Genomic DNA, 22,095 nt, shown 5'->3' with positions numbered 1-22,095 from the left:
CGTTGTCGGTTCCCGATCAGAATCACATAACCAGATTATACATAACAGAAATTGATATGATTTTGTTATCAAAATGGCTTTGTTCTCAATAATTTTGTATTTTGCAATAGTTTTCGCAATGCATTTGTAAGATTGTTGTAAAGAACATCAGAAGTTATGGACAGTGTAATGTTGGATCTTTGCATGCTCCTTTGTGGGCGAGAAACGAAAGCAAAATCTAGTACGTTTTGCTCATTGCTGTTACGAAAAGAGTATCGCTCATCTATGTTTGTGCTTACGTATTTCAAATTACCAAAAGAATTCTGTGCCATATCCGAACGCCCAGTGTTTTCTTGCGGAAGTACAGAGGACTCCTCGGCTTCTATAGTCGTCAATATTTTCCTAACAACCCCTAGTTTGCCTGCATTAGGATGCAGCCAAATCATATCAGGGAAGCACATTCTGCTATACTTTTGCTCCATCCGTCTGCTCGAGTCGCGATTCGGGCAAAAGTCATGCCCTCACACACGGGCAGGGCGACCCTCCTCCGAGCGTCCGAAAAGATGGCGTGCTACGATTGCCACGGCTGCTGCCGCTGCTGCATCATTCAAGCCCTCTCTCTACTGGTCGTGCGCGACATAAGTCACTTTTCAACAAGCCATTTAGCACATTTTGTCCGCGCGCTCTCGATCTCTCGCTGAACTCGTCGTATGCACATTTGTTTCTGCGACGTTTGGATCACGGGTCATAAAAAATACGGTTTCGCGCGAACAAAAAATACGCGAGTGGCAGCGCAGTAAGCCGTGCGATTTGCTGGGGTCGCACGCGGCCTGCTTTGTTGCAACCTAATGGACATAATGACAAACAAATCATCTCGGGCCGAAGCCGTTTCGGGCGAACAAAAGACCGCTCTTGGACAGCGTTGGACATTGGTCCAAAGCTGGTCAAAAGATATTTTGTCGAGCATTCTCCAGTTTTGAATATCAATACTCCAAAGTTTCAGGTCGATTCGTGTATATTTAGATTTTCACACCATGAGGGTTATCATGGTGTGAAAATCGAAGTTTTCACGAAACGACTATGTTTTCAAATTTCCTAGATGTTGTAGCATCAAAATTGCTATTAATGTACTATGTATCAATCAAATCTAGCTCAACCGGTCTTATTTGCAAAAAAAAAATAGTCCTTCTTGTTTGTTTTAAAGATATTTTAATCAATTTTGCCAATAGCGTATGCCAACAAGTATAATTTTGGAACGATTAGAATGAGTTTTGTACTATTTGACAACTTCTCTATGCAGTGCGACCACTGTACATCGCTATGAACGCACGACTTCGGCAAATGATATTTTGTGTCTTGCGCAGTGTGCGATTCCGGTCTGCCGATAAGGACCGCAATATTTATGTCTGAGTTACATTTTATTGACAGACAGTGCTGGTTGTGGATATCGTTTGGGGCCCAGCCCCAGCGCAATGCTGGAGATTTAGAATTTCTTCTGGACCCCGACTTCGTTGGTCGGATGTTTATCTCACGGTACAGCCCTCCTTAGTCCTCTGAGGGCACGCACTCCGAGCTATGCGTTAATTACCAATGATTTATCATCCCGCAGAGTAATTACGTGTCTTTTCTTCGTTGCCTCGGGGGCGGAGTATGGGACCCGCAGGGGGACGCAGGGCGCTGTAATTAGAAACCCCTGGAGCAGTCGAGGGGTACCACCGGACCGGGGCGGTATTAAGGGTACTTACTGTGGTGGACAGAGCGAGGTCTGTGGCGCAGCGGCCAACTAATCGACGACGACGATGTGAATTATTGCAAAATTGATTGCTTTTCAATCACGTTTTTATGTGTGGAGTGGACAGCGGTTTGTTTGACGCATGGGACCCCGAGCAGGCGATTGTCGGAGGGGTGTTCATTAATTGTTTGTGGAAAGATCTGTTTACATTTGTTATATAGAAGGGTTAGTTATTTCTTCACTTTTATAGAAGACACACAAGACTCAGAAAACACAGGAGGCACAGAAGACACAGAAAACACAGAAGACAAAGAATATACAGAAGCCTCAGAAATCAGAGAAGTAACAGAAAACACAGGAATCACAGACAAAACGGAAGACATGGAATACACATAACTAACAGAAAACACGAAGGCAAAAAGATACAGAAAATAAAGGGCGAACACGAAATTATTGCGACATATTCAACAGGGCATAACTTTTCTACCATTGGGTAAAAATCAACCAAATTTTGCACACTTTCTCATTGATGTGTATTGTTTACATGCTGTCAAACTCGAAGTCGCGGTTTTCGATTCAACGAAAATGGAGGTGAATCAACGCGAGTCGAGAGAACAAATTCTTTCCAAACACCTGAAATTTCCTGACCTGTCGCACCGGCAGTTGGGAAAAATGTTCAACATTCACCATTCAACCCTCTCCAGAGTGTTGAAGCGGTTCCAGGAGCGGTTGACGTTGGACTATGGCAAAGGAGCTGGAAGAAAACCGGGACCTGAGAACAAAAAGACGGAGGGAAAGGTGAAGTGGATGATTAAAGCAAATCCCAACGTCTCAAGCCGTGATTTGGCTAAAAAGATTGGCATGTCGCAGAGCTACGCATAGAAGAGAGCTGGACTACATACATACAAGGTACAGAACTTCCCAAACCACTGCATCATGCCACTATTCTAAAAGTGTCCAGGAGTGGTATGAGGTCTATTCTGTCCATTTTTTTTCCAAAGGACATGAATCCGCCAAACTGTCCGGAGCTGCGCCCGGTGGAGCAGTACTGGGCAATAATGAAGCGGGTACTTCGGAAGAGCAAGAAGACAGTCAAAGAGGAGAAGGACGTGTTGAGAAAATTGAAAAAAAAAACTGAGAAACTGGTACCGGATGACGCTGTAAAGACTTTGATGGAGGGCATCAAACTAAAATGCCTTCAGTTTTATACTCAAGGCTCTATCGATTACTTTTTTTTTTTTGATTTTTGAAGTAAATTATGCATAAAACTACTCTAAAATTTTGGTTTGATTATAAACATTGTAAAAAAATTGGCATGACATTTTCGGTGTCGCAATAATTTCGTGTTCACCCTTTACAGAAGACAAAGAATATAAGAAAACTCAGAAAACACAAAAGAAACAACATACACAAAAGACACAGAAGATACAGAAGACACAGAAGAAACAGAAAACACACAATTCACGGAACATGCAGAAGACACGAGGGCACAGAAGACACAGAAAATACAGAAGACACAGAAGGTACAAAAAACTAAAAAACACAGGAAAAACAGAAGACACTGAAAACAAAGAAACACGTAAAGGACGCAGAAGACACAGAAAACACAAAGAACACAGTACTGACAGAAGACGCGAAAGCACAGAAGACACAGAAAACACGGAAAATGCAAAAGACACAAAAGACTCGGAAATCACAGAAGAAACAGAAGACACAGATGACACTGAATACAAAGAAGACATAGAAGACTCAGAATACACATAAGACACGAAAGCAAAGAAGATACAGAAAATACAGAAGACACAGAAGAAACAGAAGACACAGAGGACACAAAAACTCCAAAATGAGATCCACTTGAGATTCAAATTGGGATCCAAATTGGGTTTCAAAATGGGATCAAATTGGGACTAAATTGGGATCCAAGTTGGGATCCAAATTGGGATCCAAATTGAGATCCGAATTGGGGTTCAAATTTGAATCAAAGACTAGATTGGCATCCAAAAGTTGATCCGAAATCCAAATTAGGATCCAAAATGGGATCTAAATTGGGTTCGAAATTGGGATCCAAATTAGGATTCAAATTGGGATCTAAATTGATATAAAGGTTTAGATCCCAATTGGGATCCAAATGGGTTTCCAATTGGGATCAAATTGAAACTCAAGGGGCGGTCCATTAATTACGTAAGGGCTTATGGGGGGAGGGGGGGTCTGAGATTTCTTACGCGCCATATAATTTATTTTTAATTTTCATACAAAAAATCTTACCATGGGTAGAGGGGGGGTTGAAAAAGACCGAAAATTGTCTTACGTAATAAATGGACCGCCCCCAATTGGGAATTAAAATGGGATCCAATTTGGGTTCAAAATTGGGATCCAAAATAAAATTTAAATTGAGATCCTAATTGGGATTCAAATTGGGGCTCGAATTTGGGTCTAAATTGGGACCCAACTAGGAATTCAAATTAAAATCCAAATCGGGATCCAAATTGGAATCCAAATTGGGATATAAATTGTGACCCAAATTGGGATCCAAATTGGTATTCAAATTAAAATCCAAATTGGGATCCAAATTGCGATCCAAATTGCGATCCAAATTGCGATCCAAATTGCGATCCAAATAGGGATCCAATTTTGAATCCAAATTGTAATCCGAATTGGGATCCAAATTTGGATCCAATTGAGATCCAAATTCCGATCCAAATTGTGATCAAAATTGGGATTCAAATTGGAATCCCAAATTGGTTCTAAATTGGGATCCAAATTGCGATCCAAATGGATATCCAAAGTGGGGTCTAAATAGGGATCCATAAATGGATATACATTGGTATCTGCAATCGGTTCCGAATTGGGATCCAAATTGAGAATAAAATTGGGATCTAAATAGGATCCAAATTTGGATCCAAATAGGGATTGTAATTGGGATCCAAATTGGGATCCAGATTAGAGTCCAAATGGAGATCTTAATTATGTTCCATATTAGGATCCGAATTGGGATACGAATTGGGATAGAATTGGGATACAAATTGAGATCCAAATTAGAATCCAAATTGAGTTTGGAATTGTGATCAAAATTAGCATCCAATTTGGATCCAAATTCTGATCCAAATTGGGATCCAAATAAGGATCCTAAATGGGTACCAAATTCGGATCCAAATTGCGATCCAAATTGGGATCCAAATTGGGATCGAAAACGGGATCTAAATTGGGATCCAAAAGGGGATCTAAATTGGTATCTAAAATAGGGTCCAAATTTTGATCCAAATTGGGATCCAAATGGGGATCAAACTTGGAATCCGAATTGGGATCCGAATTGGGATCCTAATTGGGATCTAAATAGGGATTAGAATTGGGATCCAAATTGGGATGTTAATTGGGATCCAAATTGGGATCCGAATTGGAGCCCAAATTGGGATCCAACTGAAGATCCAAATTGGGATCCAAATTGGATAAAAAATTAGGACCTGAATTTAAACCCAAACTAGGATCTAAATTGGGATCCAAATTAGGATCTAAATAGGGATCCAAATTGGGATCTAGATTAGGATTTAAATTGGGATCCAAATTGGGATTTAAATTGGGATTCAAATTGGGATCCAAACTAGGATTCAAATAGAGAAGTTCAAATCTAAATACGAATCCAGGTTGGAGTCCAAAACTGGATCCAACTTGAGATTCAAAATGATACCCATATTGGGATAAAAATGGTAACTAAATTGGGATCCACACGGAGATCTAAATTGAGACTTAAAATGGGATCCAAATTGGGATCCGAATTGCGTTCCAAATTGGATTCCAAATTGGGATCAAAACTGGGATCCAAATTCGGATCCAAACTGGGATTCAAATTCGAATCCAAATTGGGATCATAATTGGGATCCAAATTGGGATCCAGATTGGAGCCCAAATGGAGATCTAAAATAGGATCATAATTGGAATCCAAATTGAAAACTCAAATTGCGATCCAAATTCGGATCAAAATTTGGATTTAAATTGGGATTCAGATTGGGATTCAAATTGCGGTCCAACTTGGGATCCAAATTGGGATCCAAATTGGGATCCAAATTGAGATCCAAATTGGGATCCTAATTGATATCCAAATTGGGATCCAAATTGGGATCCAAATCGGGATCCAAATTGAGATACAAATCGGGATCTAAATTGGGATCAAAATTGGAATCCAAATTGGGATCCAAATTGGGATCCAAATCGGGATCAAAATTGAGATCCAAATTGGGATCAAATTGTGATTCAAATTGAGATCTAAATTTGGATCGAAATTGGAATTTGAATTGGGATACAAATTGGGATTCAAATAAGGATCCTAATTGGGATCCAAATCAGAATCCTAATCGGGATGCAAATTAACACCTCTATCAACAGCTTCAATTTTATGACACAAACACATGTTCAAATAGCTATAACTTTTTTTGTTTCTCAATATTTTACACCATTTTTTTCACAAGTTTTCAAATGAGTCATATATTTTTAGAATCTGCATGGATATTTATCATTGAACATCTGGTTTCAAAGATATTCCGATGCTCTCATATATCCTAATATAAAATTGATTTGCCCCCCATTTGGTATTAATCAGTTTCTCAAAAACCATTATTATGAACAATGATAGGTAATAAGAAGCTTCCCTGAAAAAAATCATGCAAATCGGTTGAGTCTCCAAGATCTCAAAAAAATCTTGAATTTACAATATGATGATTCCCAAGTTTTCAAGCCACAAACATACATGCTCATATCTCAAAAAAATGGATGCACCAAATTGCTTCTTATTTTCACAACAGATTGTCATGATTTAAAAAGTGAATAACCGAACGAGAACAAAGTCTTAACCTTAAGATATACAAGTGGGTTATGCTGACGCGTTCGCCCCTCAAATAATTCTCCAGACCTAGGCGACCAATGATTAAAATCGACACAGGTTTCAAAAGTAGAAGAGTTTTTAGAGAAATTGTGAAAAAGTGGAACAGTAGGAGCAGTTCAGATTAGAAATGAAATCTCGATAGCAATTCAAACTGAGATTCAAATTTAAGTTCAAATTGTGGTGCAAATTATGTTCCCAATTGTAATCCACTCTGGGATCCGAATTAGGATAAAAATAGCAATCCAGATTAGAGTCCTAGATGAGATATTTGGGATTAGAATTGGAATCCTGATTGAAATTCGAGTGGTGAATTGAACTGGAATCTCAATTGCGGCCCGAACTGGTTGCCAAATATGTGTCTACATAACTATTGACTGAATTGATTGGCATTTAGAGTGGAAAGTTAGAAAACCGAAAAAAATTTAATTGGATGATAGGATTTTAGTTTGGTTGGAAGAATGGAAGATTGGAGGAAAATTTAAGTAAGGAATTTTGGAGGATTATAAGGGAAATGTTGAAAGAAGATTGAAGGACGATTGGAGGAAGATTGGAGGAAGATTGGAGGATAATTTGATGAAAATTGGAGGGAGATTGGAGGAATATTGGAGGAGAATTGGATTAAGATTGGAGAAAGATTGGGACAATATTGGAGGATGATTGACGTAATTGGGAGAAGATTGGACGACGATTGGACGAAGATTGGAGAAAGATTCGAGGAAGATTGAAGGAAGATGGGAAGAAGATTGGACGAAAATTAGAGGAAGATTGGGGGAACATTGGAGGAAGATTGGAAAAAGATTGGAGGAGGATTGGAAAAACAAAATGGAAGAAAATTGGAGGATGATTGCTGGAAGATTGGAGGATAATTGGAGAAGAGAAGGAGGAGATCGGAGGGAGATTTGAGGAATATTGGAAAAATTTTGGAGGATAATTGGATGAAGATTGGAGGAAGATTGGGAGAATATTGAAGGATGATTGGACGATAGTAGGAGAAATATTGGAGAAAGATTGGGGGTATATTGGAGGAAGATTGGACGAAGATTGGAGGAAAATTGGAGGAAGATTGGAGGAAGATTGGAGGAAGGTTGGAGGAAGATTGAACGAAGATTTGAGGAATATTGGAGAAATATTGGAGGAAGATTGGTAGAAGATTGGGGGAACATTGAAGGAAGTTTGAAGGAAGATTGGAGAAAGATTGGAAGATTGGGAAATTGAAATATTTGGAGATTGGAAGTTTGGAAGATTTTAAGATTGGAAAATTAGAAAATTGGAAGATTGGAAGATTTGTGGAAGATTGGAAAATTGGTGAAAAATTAGAAATTTGGAAAATTTCAGTATTAGAAGATTGAACGATGGGATAAATACAGGTTATCATTCTTAAATCATCGTTATTCAGCTGTTCCAAACAACTTAAGCACCACTAGATCTTCCTTATCAGCGGCGATCGGCACTAAGACGCCGAAGACAACAACAACAACGCTGGACATACTCGCGGGGCACAACATTGCGTAAATCATGTTCACAGCGGTGCTATGTCCGAGATGCCGCCACCCCTCGAGCGATCAATTATTAAATCGTCACATTTTTGTTTGTCTCGCACGTCTCTGACCGGCAGCCGATCGATGGACGAAGCCACCAGACGGGAAATACCTACTGCTAATGGTGGTGACAGCGAATCTGGCAGCCAATAAGCGCACTGCTGTAATTGAAACGATTACTTTGTTGCGCTGCTGTTGTCCCAGCCCATCGAACGCAAGAAGTGTGCCGTTGTCTTCTTGTAGCAGTAGATCAAAGCAGGCGCAGCAGGTTGCGGTTCCCATCTGTTGTTGCGCTGTCTTCCTCTAGCGCAGCGTGCTCGCGATCAATTCTCCGAGCGGCGGCGATGACAGCGAATCCATAATGATCGGCAATCATTTCTTTACAAATTTCGACAGCCAAGAGCGTACTTCAAATTTCGAGCGCTTCTCTTCCGAAGCGAGCAAGCGGGACCAGAAATTAAGCACAATCGCACCATAAAAAAACAGAAGTGCACTTGAAAGCAGATATACAATAAATTAAAACGAACGGTGCGGGAAACGCGGCAGAGGAGGATTTTGAATTGCGCGATTAATAATTTAATTAAGCATTTTCCCGCTAATTAATTAACCATATTTGTTGAATGGCTCTCTAAACATTTTTCGGAATGGGTTATCAGCGAGCGGGCGAACAGCGCGATTCGCGGTCTGTTGAAATTGGGGGCAGCAGGCGGGAGGTTGTTATCAAGTCTTTTGTGCCCGCAGCGCGCTTCCATGCTTCCGCGGCAGCGTGGACGGGGCGAAACACAAGCAAAAACGCCGTGTTTATTAATTCGAACATTTGTTTTTTCTCCGTGCACTGGTCGTCTTGAAGCTGCGACGGATCGCTGATGTCTTATTCAGAAGGAAAAGATGGAAAGAGGAGCAAACAAAATCTACTATTCTTCGAAGGTGGAATCGCAGTAGGCCTGGGTTAAAGCGATGGGAGGCAGTGGGAAGTGAGCATTGTTGGATGTTTTGAGCAATTATTAAATTCTTCACAAATTAGTCTGCATGCATAAAATTTTGTTTAATCGTTGATCTTTTCTGTTTCTTTTCCAGGTATGGACAACTTTAAACACTGGCGACAGTAGTAATTAGGAAAACGTTACGCAGATAACGTGGCAGTCCGTAAGAATATTCAAAGCTATAGTAATTATTTCAAATGTTGATTTAAGTCAACTCTCCATAACTCGATATTGAAGGCACTATTGAGTTAGGGAGGTATCGAGTTACAGAGCTCAACTGCGATCCAAGGGACCATCGAGTTAGCCATGAAAACCAATCAGGAGAACCATAGTCTCTAACTCGATATCGAGATACCAAATATCAAAATAATATTTTTTTAGCACAATCACAAGGTCAATCAATCGTTCCGTGAAAATATTCAAGCTCATGTCCTTCAGAGTCATCAATTACCAACGCAAAGCAGAAAAACACATTCACAGAAGCAAATGAATGCAAAATTATGTATCGTGGCATCGTGATTCGGTCGTAAATCACAGTAAACCATGACACAACTGAACCGTCGTCGTCGATGAGCACGATTGTCACTAATTAGTAATGAGCAATGGCTTGCAAAATCGAACAAAGGCCTACTACGTCTAATCCAAGTTCACATTGGATTCGTCATGCACATGCTCTGACCGGAGCATAAGTACATATTACTTACATTCCGATGATCCCATTGCTCCGAATGCAGGTCGTGAGTGAACAACAATGAGTCGCTTTGTGACAGTTATTGGAACCGGAGCTATCTAGATTGTAGTTCGACGTTGCTGACTTGGAAACCGAATGCATCTGCTTCAAGGTTGAAACACAGAGAAGCTGATTGCATCACCTGCAAAGATGAGCGCAAATTGAACTAATCGCTGGGAATTAGTTCGAATTATGACAGACTATCGTTCCGTCTGCGAGATGACCTTCGATGGATGGAACGAACCAATCTCAACCTGTCAATCAGTCCCAGACAATCTGTCGCCACGATCGACTCAAATTCATGCGAACAAAATTAGCATATAGATTGGAAATAATCATCATCTGCTTCGAGTCCCACCAAAGTCTACGAATTTCATCGAATTTCAAACCAATTATTCACACCACCAGGGCATTACCTGGAGCAGTCGGCGAAACACGCCTAATGGATCCACTTACAAGTGCTCAATGGCCTTATCTAATCCTCGCGAAGTACCTACTTCAAAGAGATAAGCGCCTCGGGTTGCGGTATCATTTGCACCGTAGCAGTCAAGAAGTGGTTCACTTTCTTGTCCGAGGCGACGACGGCAAATGAAACGGTCCGACGACCGTAGCAGGAGACACACATTGGTCAGCCGCCAAGAGCCGCCCCCTTTTGGAAACGGTTGCTGATTCTTGTCACCGCACACACAGGCATCCACCGCGTCATTACATAACCACTTTGCACATGCGCTTGCAGTGTGGTCGTGGTTGCAGCCCGGCTTCTCTGGAACGGGTTTTTGGTGGTTCGGAGTGAGGTGCAAAGAATTGACAATTTTCGAAATGGAGTTCATGGAAATTGGATCTGTGGAGGATTGTTCTAGGGTGGTGTCCTTGATCCATTTGATACGATATCCTGGATAACAGAATACATATAACATATAATACAGGAACACCACAGAAAATTTTAACACTGCAGATAACTTATTTCGTTGAGGAAGCCTCATCTTAAAGGTATCCATTAATCGAGCTTGAAAAGTTTACCACAGTGTATTCTGTACTATTTTGCCTTTGGCGTCTTTCAACCGATCGCGGTTTGGATTTTTTTCACAACTGCTCTTCTTCAGTATCGAATCTGAAGTGGAGTTATATACATGTTGCCATTTAACTTCATTTATTTTATACATGTGTTAACACAATTCTTTGGACACATTGTACTCTGTTCTATTTTGCGTTCGACATCTTTATATCGATAGCAGTCCAGGTTTTTCACAGTTTTTTTTTTCAAGCTTGGATAGTGAATCACTAAATCTTGTCTAGCTTAGGTAATGTTTATGATTAAGATGGCTCCGATTAACCAGCAGAAAAGGAAACCCTTCCAGCCAAGCAATCTTGTTATGGTTCAAGAAACCATCATTTAATCATCAAAAATTAAAACCAGTTTTTTGTTCATTTTTTAAGAAATCTTAATGAAAATATATAATTGCATTGCTGATTGATTTTCTTGAACAATTTTTAACAAAAAAAAACTTGTGTTAAATATATGAAAAACAATTATGATTATTTTCCTCTTAATACATTCAATGGAATTCAAACGGAAAATTCGTATATCCTAATACTTTTACATTAAAGAGAATAGATAATATTCCAAACTTTTCTTCTAAGGCAAAATGATACAAATGCTCTGTTTGGAAAGAGTTATTTATAATTTTACATATGTAAGAGCAACTATAACGGAGCACGACTAAGCTTAATTACATATCACAGTTTCGTTACGCTAAATCGTACTGGAATCCAGAGGCAATTCCAGAGGCCAATCCACATGCAAATCCAGAGGTCAATCCAGAGACTAATCCAGAAGCCAATTCAGAGCTTACTCCAGTGACCAATCCAGAGGCCAATTCAGAGTTTACTCCAGAGGCAAGTTCAGAGGCCAATCCAGAGGTTAATCCTGAGGCAAACCCAGAGGCCAATCTAGAGGCTAGTTCAGAGGCCAATCCAGAGGGCAATCCAGAGGCCAATTCAAAGGTTAATCCAGAGGCCGATCCAGAGACCAATCCAGAGGCCAATTCAGAAGTCAACCCAGAGGCTAATCAAAATGCCAATTCAGAGGCCAATGCAGAGGTCAATTTAGAGGCCAATTCAGAGGCCAATTCAGACGGCAATCCAGATGCAAATCCAGAGGTCGATCCAGAGGCCAATTCAGAGCTTACTCCAGAGGCTAATCCAGAGGCCAATTTAGAGGTTGATCCAGAGGCCAATCCAGAGGCTAATCCAGAGGCCAATTCAGAGGTTAATGCAGAGGCCAATTCAGAGGTTAATGCAGAGGCTAATTCAGATGCCAATCCAGAATTCAATCCAAATGCAAATCCAGATGCTAATCCAGAGGCTAATCCAGAGGCCAATCCAGAGGTTAATCCTGAGGCCAATCCAGAGGCCAATCCAGAGGCCAACCCAGAGGCCAATCCAAAGGCCAAGCCAGAGGCCAATCCAGAGGCTGATCCAGAGGCCACTCCAGAGATCAACCCAGAGGCCAATCCAAAGACCAATCCAGAGGCCAATCCAAAGACCAATCCAGAGGCCAATTCAGAGGCCAAAGGTCAATCCAGAGGGCATTCTAGACGCCAATCTAGAGGTCAACCCAGATACCAATCTATACGCCGATCCAAAGGACAACCCAGAGGTCAATCCAGAGGTCAATACAGAGGTCAATAAAGAGGCCATAACAGAGGTCAATTCAGAGGCTGATCTAGAGGCGTTGTGAATACCACTAGAATCCTTGCGAATCTGACTGGAAACCTGAATCTGAAATACCTACGAATCCGGCTGGAAACCTTGAACTGAGATCCATAACTGGAATCCTTGCAAAACTGACTGGATGCCCTAGCGAATATTACTGGAATTATTGCGGATCCGACTGGAGCCAATGAGAATCCGACTGCATTCCTTGCGAATCCTTATGAAATCCTCACGAATCCATGCGAATGCGACTGGAATTCTTGTGAATCCAATTAGATGCTTGTGATTTCGACTATAATTTTTGTGAATCCGAATGGAACCCCTAAGAATTGTACTAGAATCCTAGCAAATACTACTGGAATCCCAGACAATCTGACCAGATTCCTTGGGGATGCCGCTGAAATTCTTGCGAATCCGACTGGAATCCTTGTGAACCCATCTGAGTTCTTGCGAATATCATAGAAATCCAAGCAAATCGGACTGGATTTCTTTCAAAACCTAATAAAACCCGTGGGTCCGGATCCGGGATTCCGACTGGAATCCGTGGGATTCCGACTGGAATCCGTGGGATTCCGACTGGAATCCGTGGGATTCCGACTGGAATCCGTGGGATTCCGACTGGAATCCGTGGGATTCCGACTGGAATCCGTGGGATTCCGACTGGAATCCGTGGGATTCCGACTGGAATCCGTGGGATTCCGACTGGAATCCGTGGGATTCCGACTGGAATCCGTGGGATTCCGACTGGAATCCGTGGGATTCCGACTGGAATCCGTGGGATTCCGACTGGAATCCGTGGGATTCCGACTGGAATCCGTGGGATTCCGACTGGAATCCGTGGGATTCCGACTGGAATCCGTGGGATTCCGACTGGAATCCGTGGGATTCCGACTGGAATCCGTGGGATTCCGACTGGAATCCGTGGGATTCCGACTGGAATCCGTGGGATTCCGACTGGAATCCGTGGGATTCCGACTGGAATCCGTGGGATTCCGACTGGAATCCGTGGGATTCCGACTGCAGGAATTCTTAGGATTCCGACTGCAGGAATTCTTGGGATTCCGACTGCAGAAATTCTTGGGATTCCGACTGCACGAATTCTTGGGATTCCGACTACAGGAATTTTTGGGATTCCGACTGCAGGAATTTTTGGGATTCCGACTGCAGGAATTCTCGGGATTCCGACTGCAGGAATTCTCGGGATTCCGACTGCAGGAATACTTGGGATTCTGACTGCAGGAATTCTAGGGATTCTGACTGGAATCTTTTGGATTCCGGCTGGAATACTTGGGATTCCGAATGTTATCTGGTATTCCGACTGAAATCCTTAGAATTCCGATTGAAGTTTTTAAAATTACCTCAGAGGTTTATCCAAGGATTCAGAAGAATTTATCTTGGGAATGTTCCTGCAATATTTCACCGAGTCCTTTCAGGATTTCTTTAGCAATGCTAAGAAGGATTCTTCCAAAAATTTCACCAAACAATTTCTTCGAATATTTCTATGGCAAACACCTCAGGGATTTTAAAGGATCCTACCAGTAATTTCCTCTTAAGTTTCTCAAGTGATTCCTCTAAAGGGTTCCTCCAAAAACATTTTGAATTCTTTCGGACAAGAAAGATATTTCACTCAATACTCCCGATAGAGCTTTTCAAGCATCCATCTTTATATAAATGAAAAACAAAATTTAGTACTATACCATTTCATTCATTATTATTATGGCTTTATTAAGGAGATTTTCAGTCCTAGGCCCCATTTAATTCAGTTTTTCGTTTATTTAATGGTATTCCACTAAACAGCTCGAAGATTTATTATCCACCATTATTTTTCTGAGATTTTTCCAATGGAAATACTCCACAAATATCTCCAGAAAAACTTCTAAGGATATACTTTCAACATTATAGCAAATCCTGCAAGGATTCCTGCGAAAATATCTTTCATCTTTTCATTAGAGATTTTTTATAAGAATTTCTTCAGCAATTTTTCCAAATATTTCAGACACCTCTTAAATTCATCAAGATTTCCAAGACACTCACCTGATACGTCAGGATTTTGAATTGAAAATAAATCTGAAATTCTTTAAGGCAAATAAATGCTTAAAATCTACTTCGCCACGATTTCGACCTCATTGAAGTCGATGGCACAATATTGGAGATCACATCTAGGGAAAACTTGACCATAAATTCTACCAAAACGAAATACATGGTTGTAGGTAGATATAAAGATAGGTCTATTGGAGTTCATGCTGACTTGGTTTTTTGAACATGTCTTGAAAATCGTTTGAAAAGTATCATAGGGTCGATGTACCAATAGCCGCATAGCTAAGAACAAATATTCGTATAAAATCGAAAAATAACGCTAGCGTCATTATTTTTACATCATCTGAAAGCTTTTAATCTTGGTTTTGTGGGAAAAATATGAAAACTGCGAAAAGTCATATGTTTGCATTTATTATCGCTTGTGCCACTATAGGAATACATGTGCCTATAGTAGCACTATTTCTAATTTCTGTTCCTATAGTAGCACTAGCATCTCGGCGTTGGCAAAATACTAATCAAAACCGTATTTTTACAAAGCTTTTATATTTTTCCTTGAAAGTGTGGATCAAATGCTTTCGTTTGATGTAAAAAAAAGTACTTAATTCATTAATTATTTCGTATAATAAAAAATAGTTTCTTTCAGTAGTGCTACTATAGGAACAATAGGTTAACTATAGGCGCAAGGGAGCTCAAATTTTAAGCAAAACTAATTATTTCGATCATTTTTTGAACAAAATCTAGCTGTGTATCAATGGTACTTAGATAAATAGATCCTGACCTTCATATCAAAAAATATTTTGAAAAGATTCATAGCAGAACGGCCGTAAAAAGCCACTAGTGCGACTATAGGGGACTGTCCACTAAGGGAACACTGACCCTAAAACATCCATTTCGTCAACTTTTCATATTTTTTTTTTGTAAACAAAGGAATACTGAAACCCATTTCTCAGATTTGAAGCATTTATAACTGCATTTCAAAAAAAAAACGTGCTGAATAAAATGAAATCACGCATTCACTCGTACCTCTCCTGTGAGTTTCGTACCAACTCAGTCTCACCTTAACCAACTCCCCGTTAATCCGAAGCTTTCACACCTAACCTTCTATGAAATTATGAAATTTAGCTAAACCCACCCTTCGAACCCGCTAATTTCTCTCAGTCATGAAAAACCGATTTACCCAAAGCATCCAAACCACATCCCGAAGGAAAATGTAGCACTCTCTCCCTCTAATCGCAAGTGCTGATCACCTCCTGATCGTTTCCAATCGAGTTCTACTTTAAATTGGCAGGTTAGCCATCATCATCATCATCATCCTGAAATCAACCTGAATTTGCTGGCTGGACCTCGCTGGAGCACGTGGTCACGATTTCACGCTTTTTGTTCCTTCCGCGATTGAGGTCCCCGGGCCGGTAGCGATCGCCCCCCGACTGCCACAAGGCGTTTAGCCGGAAGTGGGCGAAAATCGATCCGGCCCGATGATAACGATCATCAACTTGATCGGCGTCTTCATCGCTCCTCGAACCCCCTCCCTCCTCAGGGGGATCCTTCCTGCTCAGTATGTGGAGTGCGGCGCGGAAGACAGCAACGCTTGCAAACAAGCGACAAACCCCGTTTCGCGCGGAAAATGCCAACCGGCTACGGAGCGAGTGTGAAGAAAAATGAAATAATTATGTGATGTAATAGTTTAATTATCATCCGCTGCCATTTTTCTAATTTATTTATCAAACGGTACGAGTGGGACCGTTTTTTTTCTTTTGAGAGCGTTTTGGCGGGACGGAGAGGGAATGGTGTACACTGAAACCACAATTTAAGTTATGGATCGGTGGTACTTGCGTAAATACAATTGGAGTGAATGGAATCATTACGTAAATGGAATTCTTGACAAAGAAATTCATTCTGCATGCAATATCCTAGATCAACCAAGAATCGATTGGATATTCTGAAAGGCATTGAACTCAAAAGATAAGAAATCATAGTAGTTTGATCTAACGTGAGCATAAACAGAAAATGATGAGCACAGGTTACCTTCATAGATCTGAATACCCATGCTCCACAGAGTTCGTTAGTTCAAGAAGATAAACCTTAGAGCATCACGTAGGATATTGCCATTTTTAGGAAGTTCCCTTGACCTAGCCCAAGCTTCAATATTCCGAACATACAAAATCTTCATGAGTATCTGCCTACCTAAAGCTTCGTTGTATTTCACGTAAATGGAGCCCCCAGTGTACCCCAAATGAATAATATCTTCTAGTAAAGGCTGCGTGGTCCGAGACGTGGTCGGGTCGCTATTTCTTTCAGAGGACCCGTTCGGCTTGCAAAGGTACTTGATATTAATTCAAAAAGAGCACCACTCTTGGTCGGCGCGGCGCAGGGGAAAAACGTGTACTCGGCTGCCACTTCGAGAGCATACCTACTTATGTACGCGCACCGTTTGTTAGTTGAGCTCTACGTTGGTTGGGTGTGGTTCGCGCTTATCATGATCTCTCGTGTCTTAGTCGGTCGGTCGCAGGCTCCTCTCAGGTTAGTGTGTAAGCTTTAGGTTGATTTATGAGCTCAACCAACTAACCTAGGTGGCGGTTTTCTGCTGCTGCTTGTTTTCTTTTCCGTGCGTTTCCAGCTCCAAGACTGATGACGATTAAAAGTGCACGACTTCGGGACCGCAAAAGTCGAGACTCGTGCTCGACCGAGAGATTTGATGGGTTGTCTACTCTAGTCTGCTCTACAGAGGAGAACTGACCACAAAGTTGTCCCGGCAAATCGTCGTCTTCGTGCGGTCGGTCGGTCGGTCGGTTAGTCGACTTGCTCAAGTGCAGTAGAGCAGTGGAGATTTATGCTAGTGGGTTTTGGGCTTGGTACGAACCTGCTTAACAAGGGTCCGGTTGAAGTGGATGTTGTTGTTTAGAGTGGGTTCTCTTCCTAGAGGAAGGAGAGATCGAGAGTGTTTTCACTTTCAATGAACCGGTAATTATTCGACGCTCTTCCTTCAACTTGTTCTATGGGTGCTGATGCCGAATAAAACAACAATTTTAATTTATCGGAAAACGTATCAAAATCTGAACAACACCTTCGTAATTCACATATCCCGTTTGCGTTATGCGGCCCACAGACGCTCAGACGGTTTGACCAACATTGACTCCACCCCCAAAGTAGTCAAACCGATTTATGTTATTGCAACCGGTTGACCGATTGTCACAGTTCGTTGCAGCAACACGATATTTCTTCGCATGTTTTGAATTATCTCGACAAGTCTACTGAATCTGTGATCGTTATTTTTTTTTCGAATTCTGTGACTGTGGGGGCTACGATTTTTTGACAATAGTCCTAGTAAGGCTAAGCAGAACTTTCAAAACTTAAGTACCGACGGAAATGGATATTGATTAGGAACTCCAGTTATATCTTGCACGAAGTATTCCGGCAAAATTCTGAAATTATGAGGGGTCCCCATCGGGGAATATTCTGAGCTGTCATCGATATGGGAATGCCATGGGATTTTTTCAACCATTCTACCGAGAATCTATTCAAAACAGTCCTATATCAATCCAATAAAAATACTTTAAGCATATGTTATAACAGTTTCTTCAAAGATTCATCTAGAAGTTTGTTCCAAGAATTACATCACGCGTTACCCAGGAATCACATGATGAATTCTATCAGACACTTCTCATAATACAAAGATTCCTCTAGGGATTAAAACAAAAACTTCCCGAGGGATCTCTTCAGTGATTCATCCAATGCTTCCTTCAAGATTTCCACCAAGAAATCGTTCAAAGATTTATTTAAGTATACCTCCAGTGAAACTTCAGGAATTTTTAAAAAGATTCTAGTCAGATTTTTCCTGCGATTCCACCAGGAACCTTTGTTGGATTTCCCACTAGAAAAAAATTCTAAAAATTCTTAAAGAGATTGCACAAAAATCCCTTCCAAGAAATTAATACAGGAATTCCATCAAAAATTCAACCAAGAATTTCCACCAGCCATAGCTTCTATCAAAAATCATCCAGTAATTCTTCTAGTGATTTCCCTTGTCATTCCTCTACATTTTCCTGAAAGAACCTTTAGTGATAGAATGCCTGGCAGAACTTCTGATGCGATCCCAGAAGGTGTTCATGATAGAATCCCGGGAGATCCCTGTATAAACCAGTGAAATTTATTAAAAAACTCCTGATGAAATCCCTAGAGAAACTTCTGATAGAACCCTTGAAAGAACTTGTACTGTGATCCCTGGAGGAATTCCTGATGCAATCATTAGAGAAATTTTTGGTGGAATTCCTGTAGAAATGCCAGGTAGAATCTCTGAATAAACTCCGTTGAGGAACTCCTGATAAAATAAATGATAGAAGAACTCCTGATGGGATCCCTGGATGAAGTCCTGCTGCAATCCCTAAGGGTCTTATGATGTAATCCATAGAGAAACTTCTAATGGAATCCCTGGAGAAACTCCTGATGTAATCCGGGAGAACTGCTGATGGAATCCTTGTAGAAATTCCTTAACCCTTTGGGGCCGGCGCGGTCATATATGACCGCAGTACAAAAAAGGCTGTAAAAAAAGAACCAATGAACAAATGTATGTACTGTTTTCGGCAAAGTTGTTCCAAATATACTCTTTTATCAGAGAAAAATATGAAGTATATGCCTTTATGACCTAATTGACAACCTAGAACATCCTGAACATCCTGAAGTTTGGAAAATTGAACTATAAGTACATACGAAGCGTGAAATGCTGGTTGTGAACATAAATGATGTTCAGGCTAGATAATACTGAATTACTCTTTTAACGAAAACACTATTTCACTTGCTTTGCTATGTCCTGGGATGATCTAGGACGTCCAAACTGTCCTGAAGCACACTCTTTGAAATCTACAACCGTAACAGTAATTGTTTGGGTTAAGAACAATAACATTACAAATTAAAATAGAATCTACCAACCTCTGAGAATCTCAAGAGCTATTTTAAGGAACGTTTGGGATATTCCAGGCCCTCCAAATTACCCTGGAGTTCAGAACTTCAGGTCTACACTTGTTCCAGTAGTTATACTCGCTAAACTGAGTGAAGTTATATAATCTACAATGTTTACTGAACCTTGTCACGGATCAAAAGGCTACTTCAAGAAACGTTTGAGGTATTCCAGGCCCTCCAAATTACCGTGGAAATCTGAATTTCATGTCTACATTTATTCCAGTAGTATTTCTTGCTAAACTGCGTGAAGTTATATAATCAACCATGTTCACTGAACTTTCGCACGTATCATTAGAGTGTTTTAAAGAACGTTTGGAGTATTCCGGGCCCTCCAAATTACCCTGGAGTTCAGAACTTCAGGGCTACACTTATTCCAGAAATTTATCTCGCTAAACTGAGTGAATTTATAAAATCTTTCCTGTTCACTAAACCTTCTCATGCATCAATAGGCTGTTTAAAGGAACGTTTGGGATATTATAGGTGCTCCAAATTACCCTGGAGTTCAGACTTCAGGTCTACACTTATTCCAATATTTTTTCTTGCTAAACTGAGTAAAAATATATAACTTACCAAGTTTACTGAACCTTGTCACGGATCAATAGGCTAGTTCAAGGAACGTTTGGGGTATTCTAGGCCCTCCAAATTACCCTAGTGTTCGTAACTTCAGGTTTACATTTGTTTCAGTAATTTATCTCACTAAACTGAGTGAAGTTATGTAATCTAACATGCTCACTAAACCATCTCATGGATCAATAAGCTCTTTCAAGGAACGTTTGGGATATTCCAGGCCCTCTAAATTACCCTGGAGTTCAGAACTTCAGGTCTTCCCTTGTTCCAGTAATTTTTCTTTCTAAACTGAGTGAAGTTATATAATCTACTATGTTGACTGAACCTGCTCATGGATCAATATGCTGTTTCAAGGAACGATTGAGGTATTGCAGATCCTTCAAAATTTCCCCAGGACTTCAGAACTTCAGGTCTACTATTTTTCCAGTAATATTTCCTTCTAAACTGAGTGAAGTTATATAATCTACCATGTTCACTGAACCTTCTCACAGACCAATTGGCTATTTCAAGGAACGTTGTTGATATTCCAGGCCCTCCAATTAACCCTGGAGTTCAGAACTTCAGGTCTACCCTTGTTCCAGTAACTTTTCTCGCTAAAATGATCAAAGTTTTCCCTTTGGAGCTGGCACGGTCATTTATGACCGCAGTCGAAAAATGGCTGTATAAAAAGAACCAATGTATAAAATTTACTGTCTTCGGAAAAGTCCTTGCAAATATACTTCCCTGTCAGGGAAAAATTTTAGGTGTATGCCTTAATGTCCTACTTGGCAACCTAGAACATCCTGAACATCCTGAACATGCAGAAGTCTGACAAATAGAATAATTAGTATAAAAGTAGCTTAAAATGCCTTTTGTAAATACAATTGATGTTCGTACTTGGTAATACATACCTATTATGTCAAGAAAAACGCAGCTTCACATGCCTTTTCATGTCATGACAAAGAGTTTACCAAGTGCTTAACTGACAATAAGGCAATCCATGAGACAGCTGTGATCAGCTAATTTTTTTGTTTACCATGAATTTTTGACAATCATCGCTTGCGGAACAAAGGAGATTGGTAAGCACTGATGACGCTTAACGAAATTTTGGTAAGTTTAGTGTTCACTGTGCTTGCACTTTGAGCTGTCAACCCAATCGCGAAGTGTCCTCATGGATAGTCTTATAGTCCACACTGCCAAGTGTTGCAAGAACCGTGCGAAGCACTGTCTGCCATGATGGATTTTTAGTTGACGTTTGCCTAACACTCACACTACTACACGAATTGCCTGTAAGTTTTGTTCACATCATTCAGCAACGTGTACACTATCAAAAGTCAAAGCGATCGAACACTAGCGCCTCTGGTGAAACGATCGCGTCGGTCAAATGAAATTCAAATTCATCGTTAAACGCATTTACCATGAGCTTCTCAAGAGTGTTACGTCTGTTTGTCTGTGACAGTACAGTAGTGACGCATCTACACGGATAGTCGTGTTGCACGATTGCAAAAAAGAAGTAGAGCTCGAGATTTGTATGACGATTACCAGATCTTTTTGTAAAGGAAAGAGTCTTGACTTCCTTGGGCACAGAGTATGGGCGCATGCCTGCCACACGATATATCCATGCAAAAAGGTCATTAGCTGAGAAAGATCTCAGGTAATAAATGTGGAAGTGCTAAACTAACACTAAGCTGAGAAGCCAGCTTCCTCCCAGTGAGAACGATATGCCAAGAAAAAAGAAGAAGATTCGTCGACAAACACATATATTCAAAACGTGTTTCTACTCGTTTACGCATTAAGACTCTACTGACGTTTTCACAAATTGTTCTCAAACAAAAGGTGAAAAGCAGGGGGGTTGAAAATTGTATATTTTTACGTGACATAATTTATAGATGCTTCCCAATAGATGTCTCTAATTATGACTGGAAACTTTGTCGAGTACACCATGTTTCGGAAGTGCTTCGTTTCGTGGTTATTAATTTATTACCACTAAATCCTGACTCTCA

The 22,095-nt window shown here is 40.6% G+C and overlaps 3 protein-coding genes across 3 annotated transcripts in view; 2 read left to right on the top strand and 1 right to left on the bottom strand.

The window, feature by feature from the left end:
- LOC5570081 (transcriptional activator/repressor MOT3) overlaps positions 1-22,095 on the top strand; it is a 478,653-nt gene that overhangs the window by 254,262 nt on the left and 202,296 nt on the right. The gene's annotated exons all lie outside the window — the stretch shown is intronic.
- Positions 4,838-9,828, bottom strand: LOC110677703 (circumsporozoite protein-like). The gene is made up of 3 exons (XM_021848799.1): positions 9,813-9,828; positions 5,397-5,623; positions 4,838-5,029 (listed from the first exon to the last, which is right to left on the bottom strand). The coding sequence occupies exons 1-3, from the start codon at positions 9,826-9,828 to the stop codon at positions 4,838-4,840; spliced, it is 435 nt and encodes a 144-aa protein (XP_021704491.1).
- LOC110677701 (circumsporozoite protein-like) lies at positions 11,158-12,578 on the top strand. Its single transcript, XM_021848797.1, has 3 exons — positions 11,158-11,214; positions 11,582-12,413; positions 12,496-12,578. Exons 1-3 carry the CDS (start codon positions 11,158-11,160, stop codon positions 12,576-12,578), a joined length of 972 nt encoding a protein of 323 aa, XP_021704489.1.

Source organism: Aedes aegypti, chromosome 3 (genome assembly GCF_002204515.2).
Source record: "Aedes aegypti strain LVP_AGWG chromosome 3, AaegL5.0 Primary Assembly, whole genome shotgun sequence".
Classification (NCBI taxonomy): Eukaryota; Metazoa; Arthropoda; class Insecta; order Diptera; family Culicidae; genus Aedes; species Aedes aegypti.
Note: the sequence above shows the minus strand (reverse complement) of the source record. Positions and strands in the feature narration are given on the sequence as shown.

Excerpts from the sequence above, each read along its gene's own strand:
- LOC110677703 (XM_021848799.1), bottom strand. Across the intron at positions 5,030-5,396 it reads CCATTTTTATCCCAATATGG|GATCCCAATTCGGATCCCAA; the intron begins GTATCATTTTGA and ends GATCCCAATTAG.
- LOC110677701 (XM_021848797.1), top strand. The coding sequence starts at position 11,158 with ATGGCTCCGATTAACCAGCAGAAAAGGAAACCCTTCCAGCCAAGCAAT. Across the intron at positions 11,215-11,581 it reads AGCCAAGCAATCTTGTTATG|TTTCGTTACGCTAAATCGTA; the intron begins GTTCAAGAAACC and ends TACATATCACAG. Across the intron at positions 12,414-12,495 it reads GGCCAATTCAGAGGCCAAAG|AGGTCAATCCAGAGGTCAAT; the intron begins GTCAATCCAGAG and ends AGGACAACCCAG.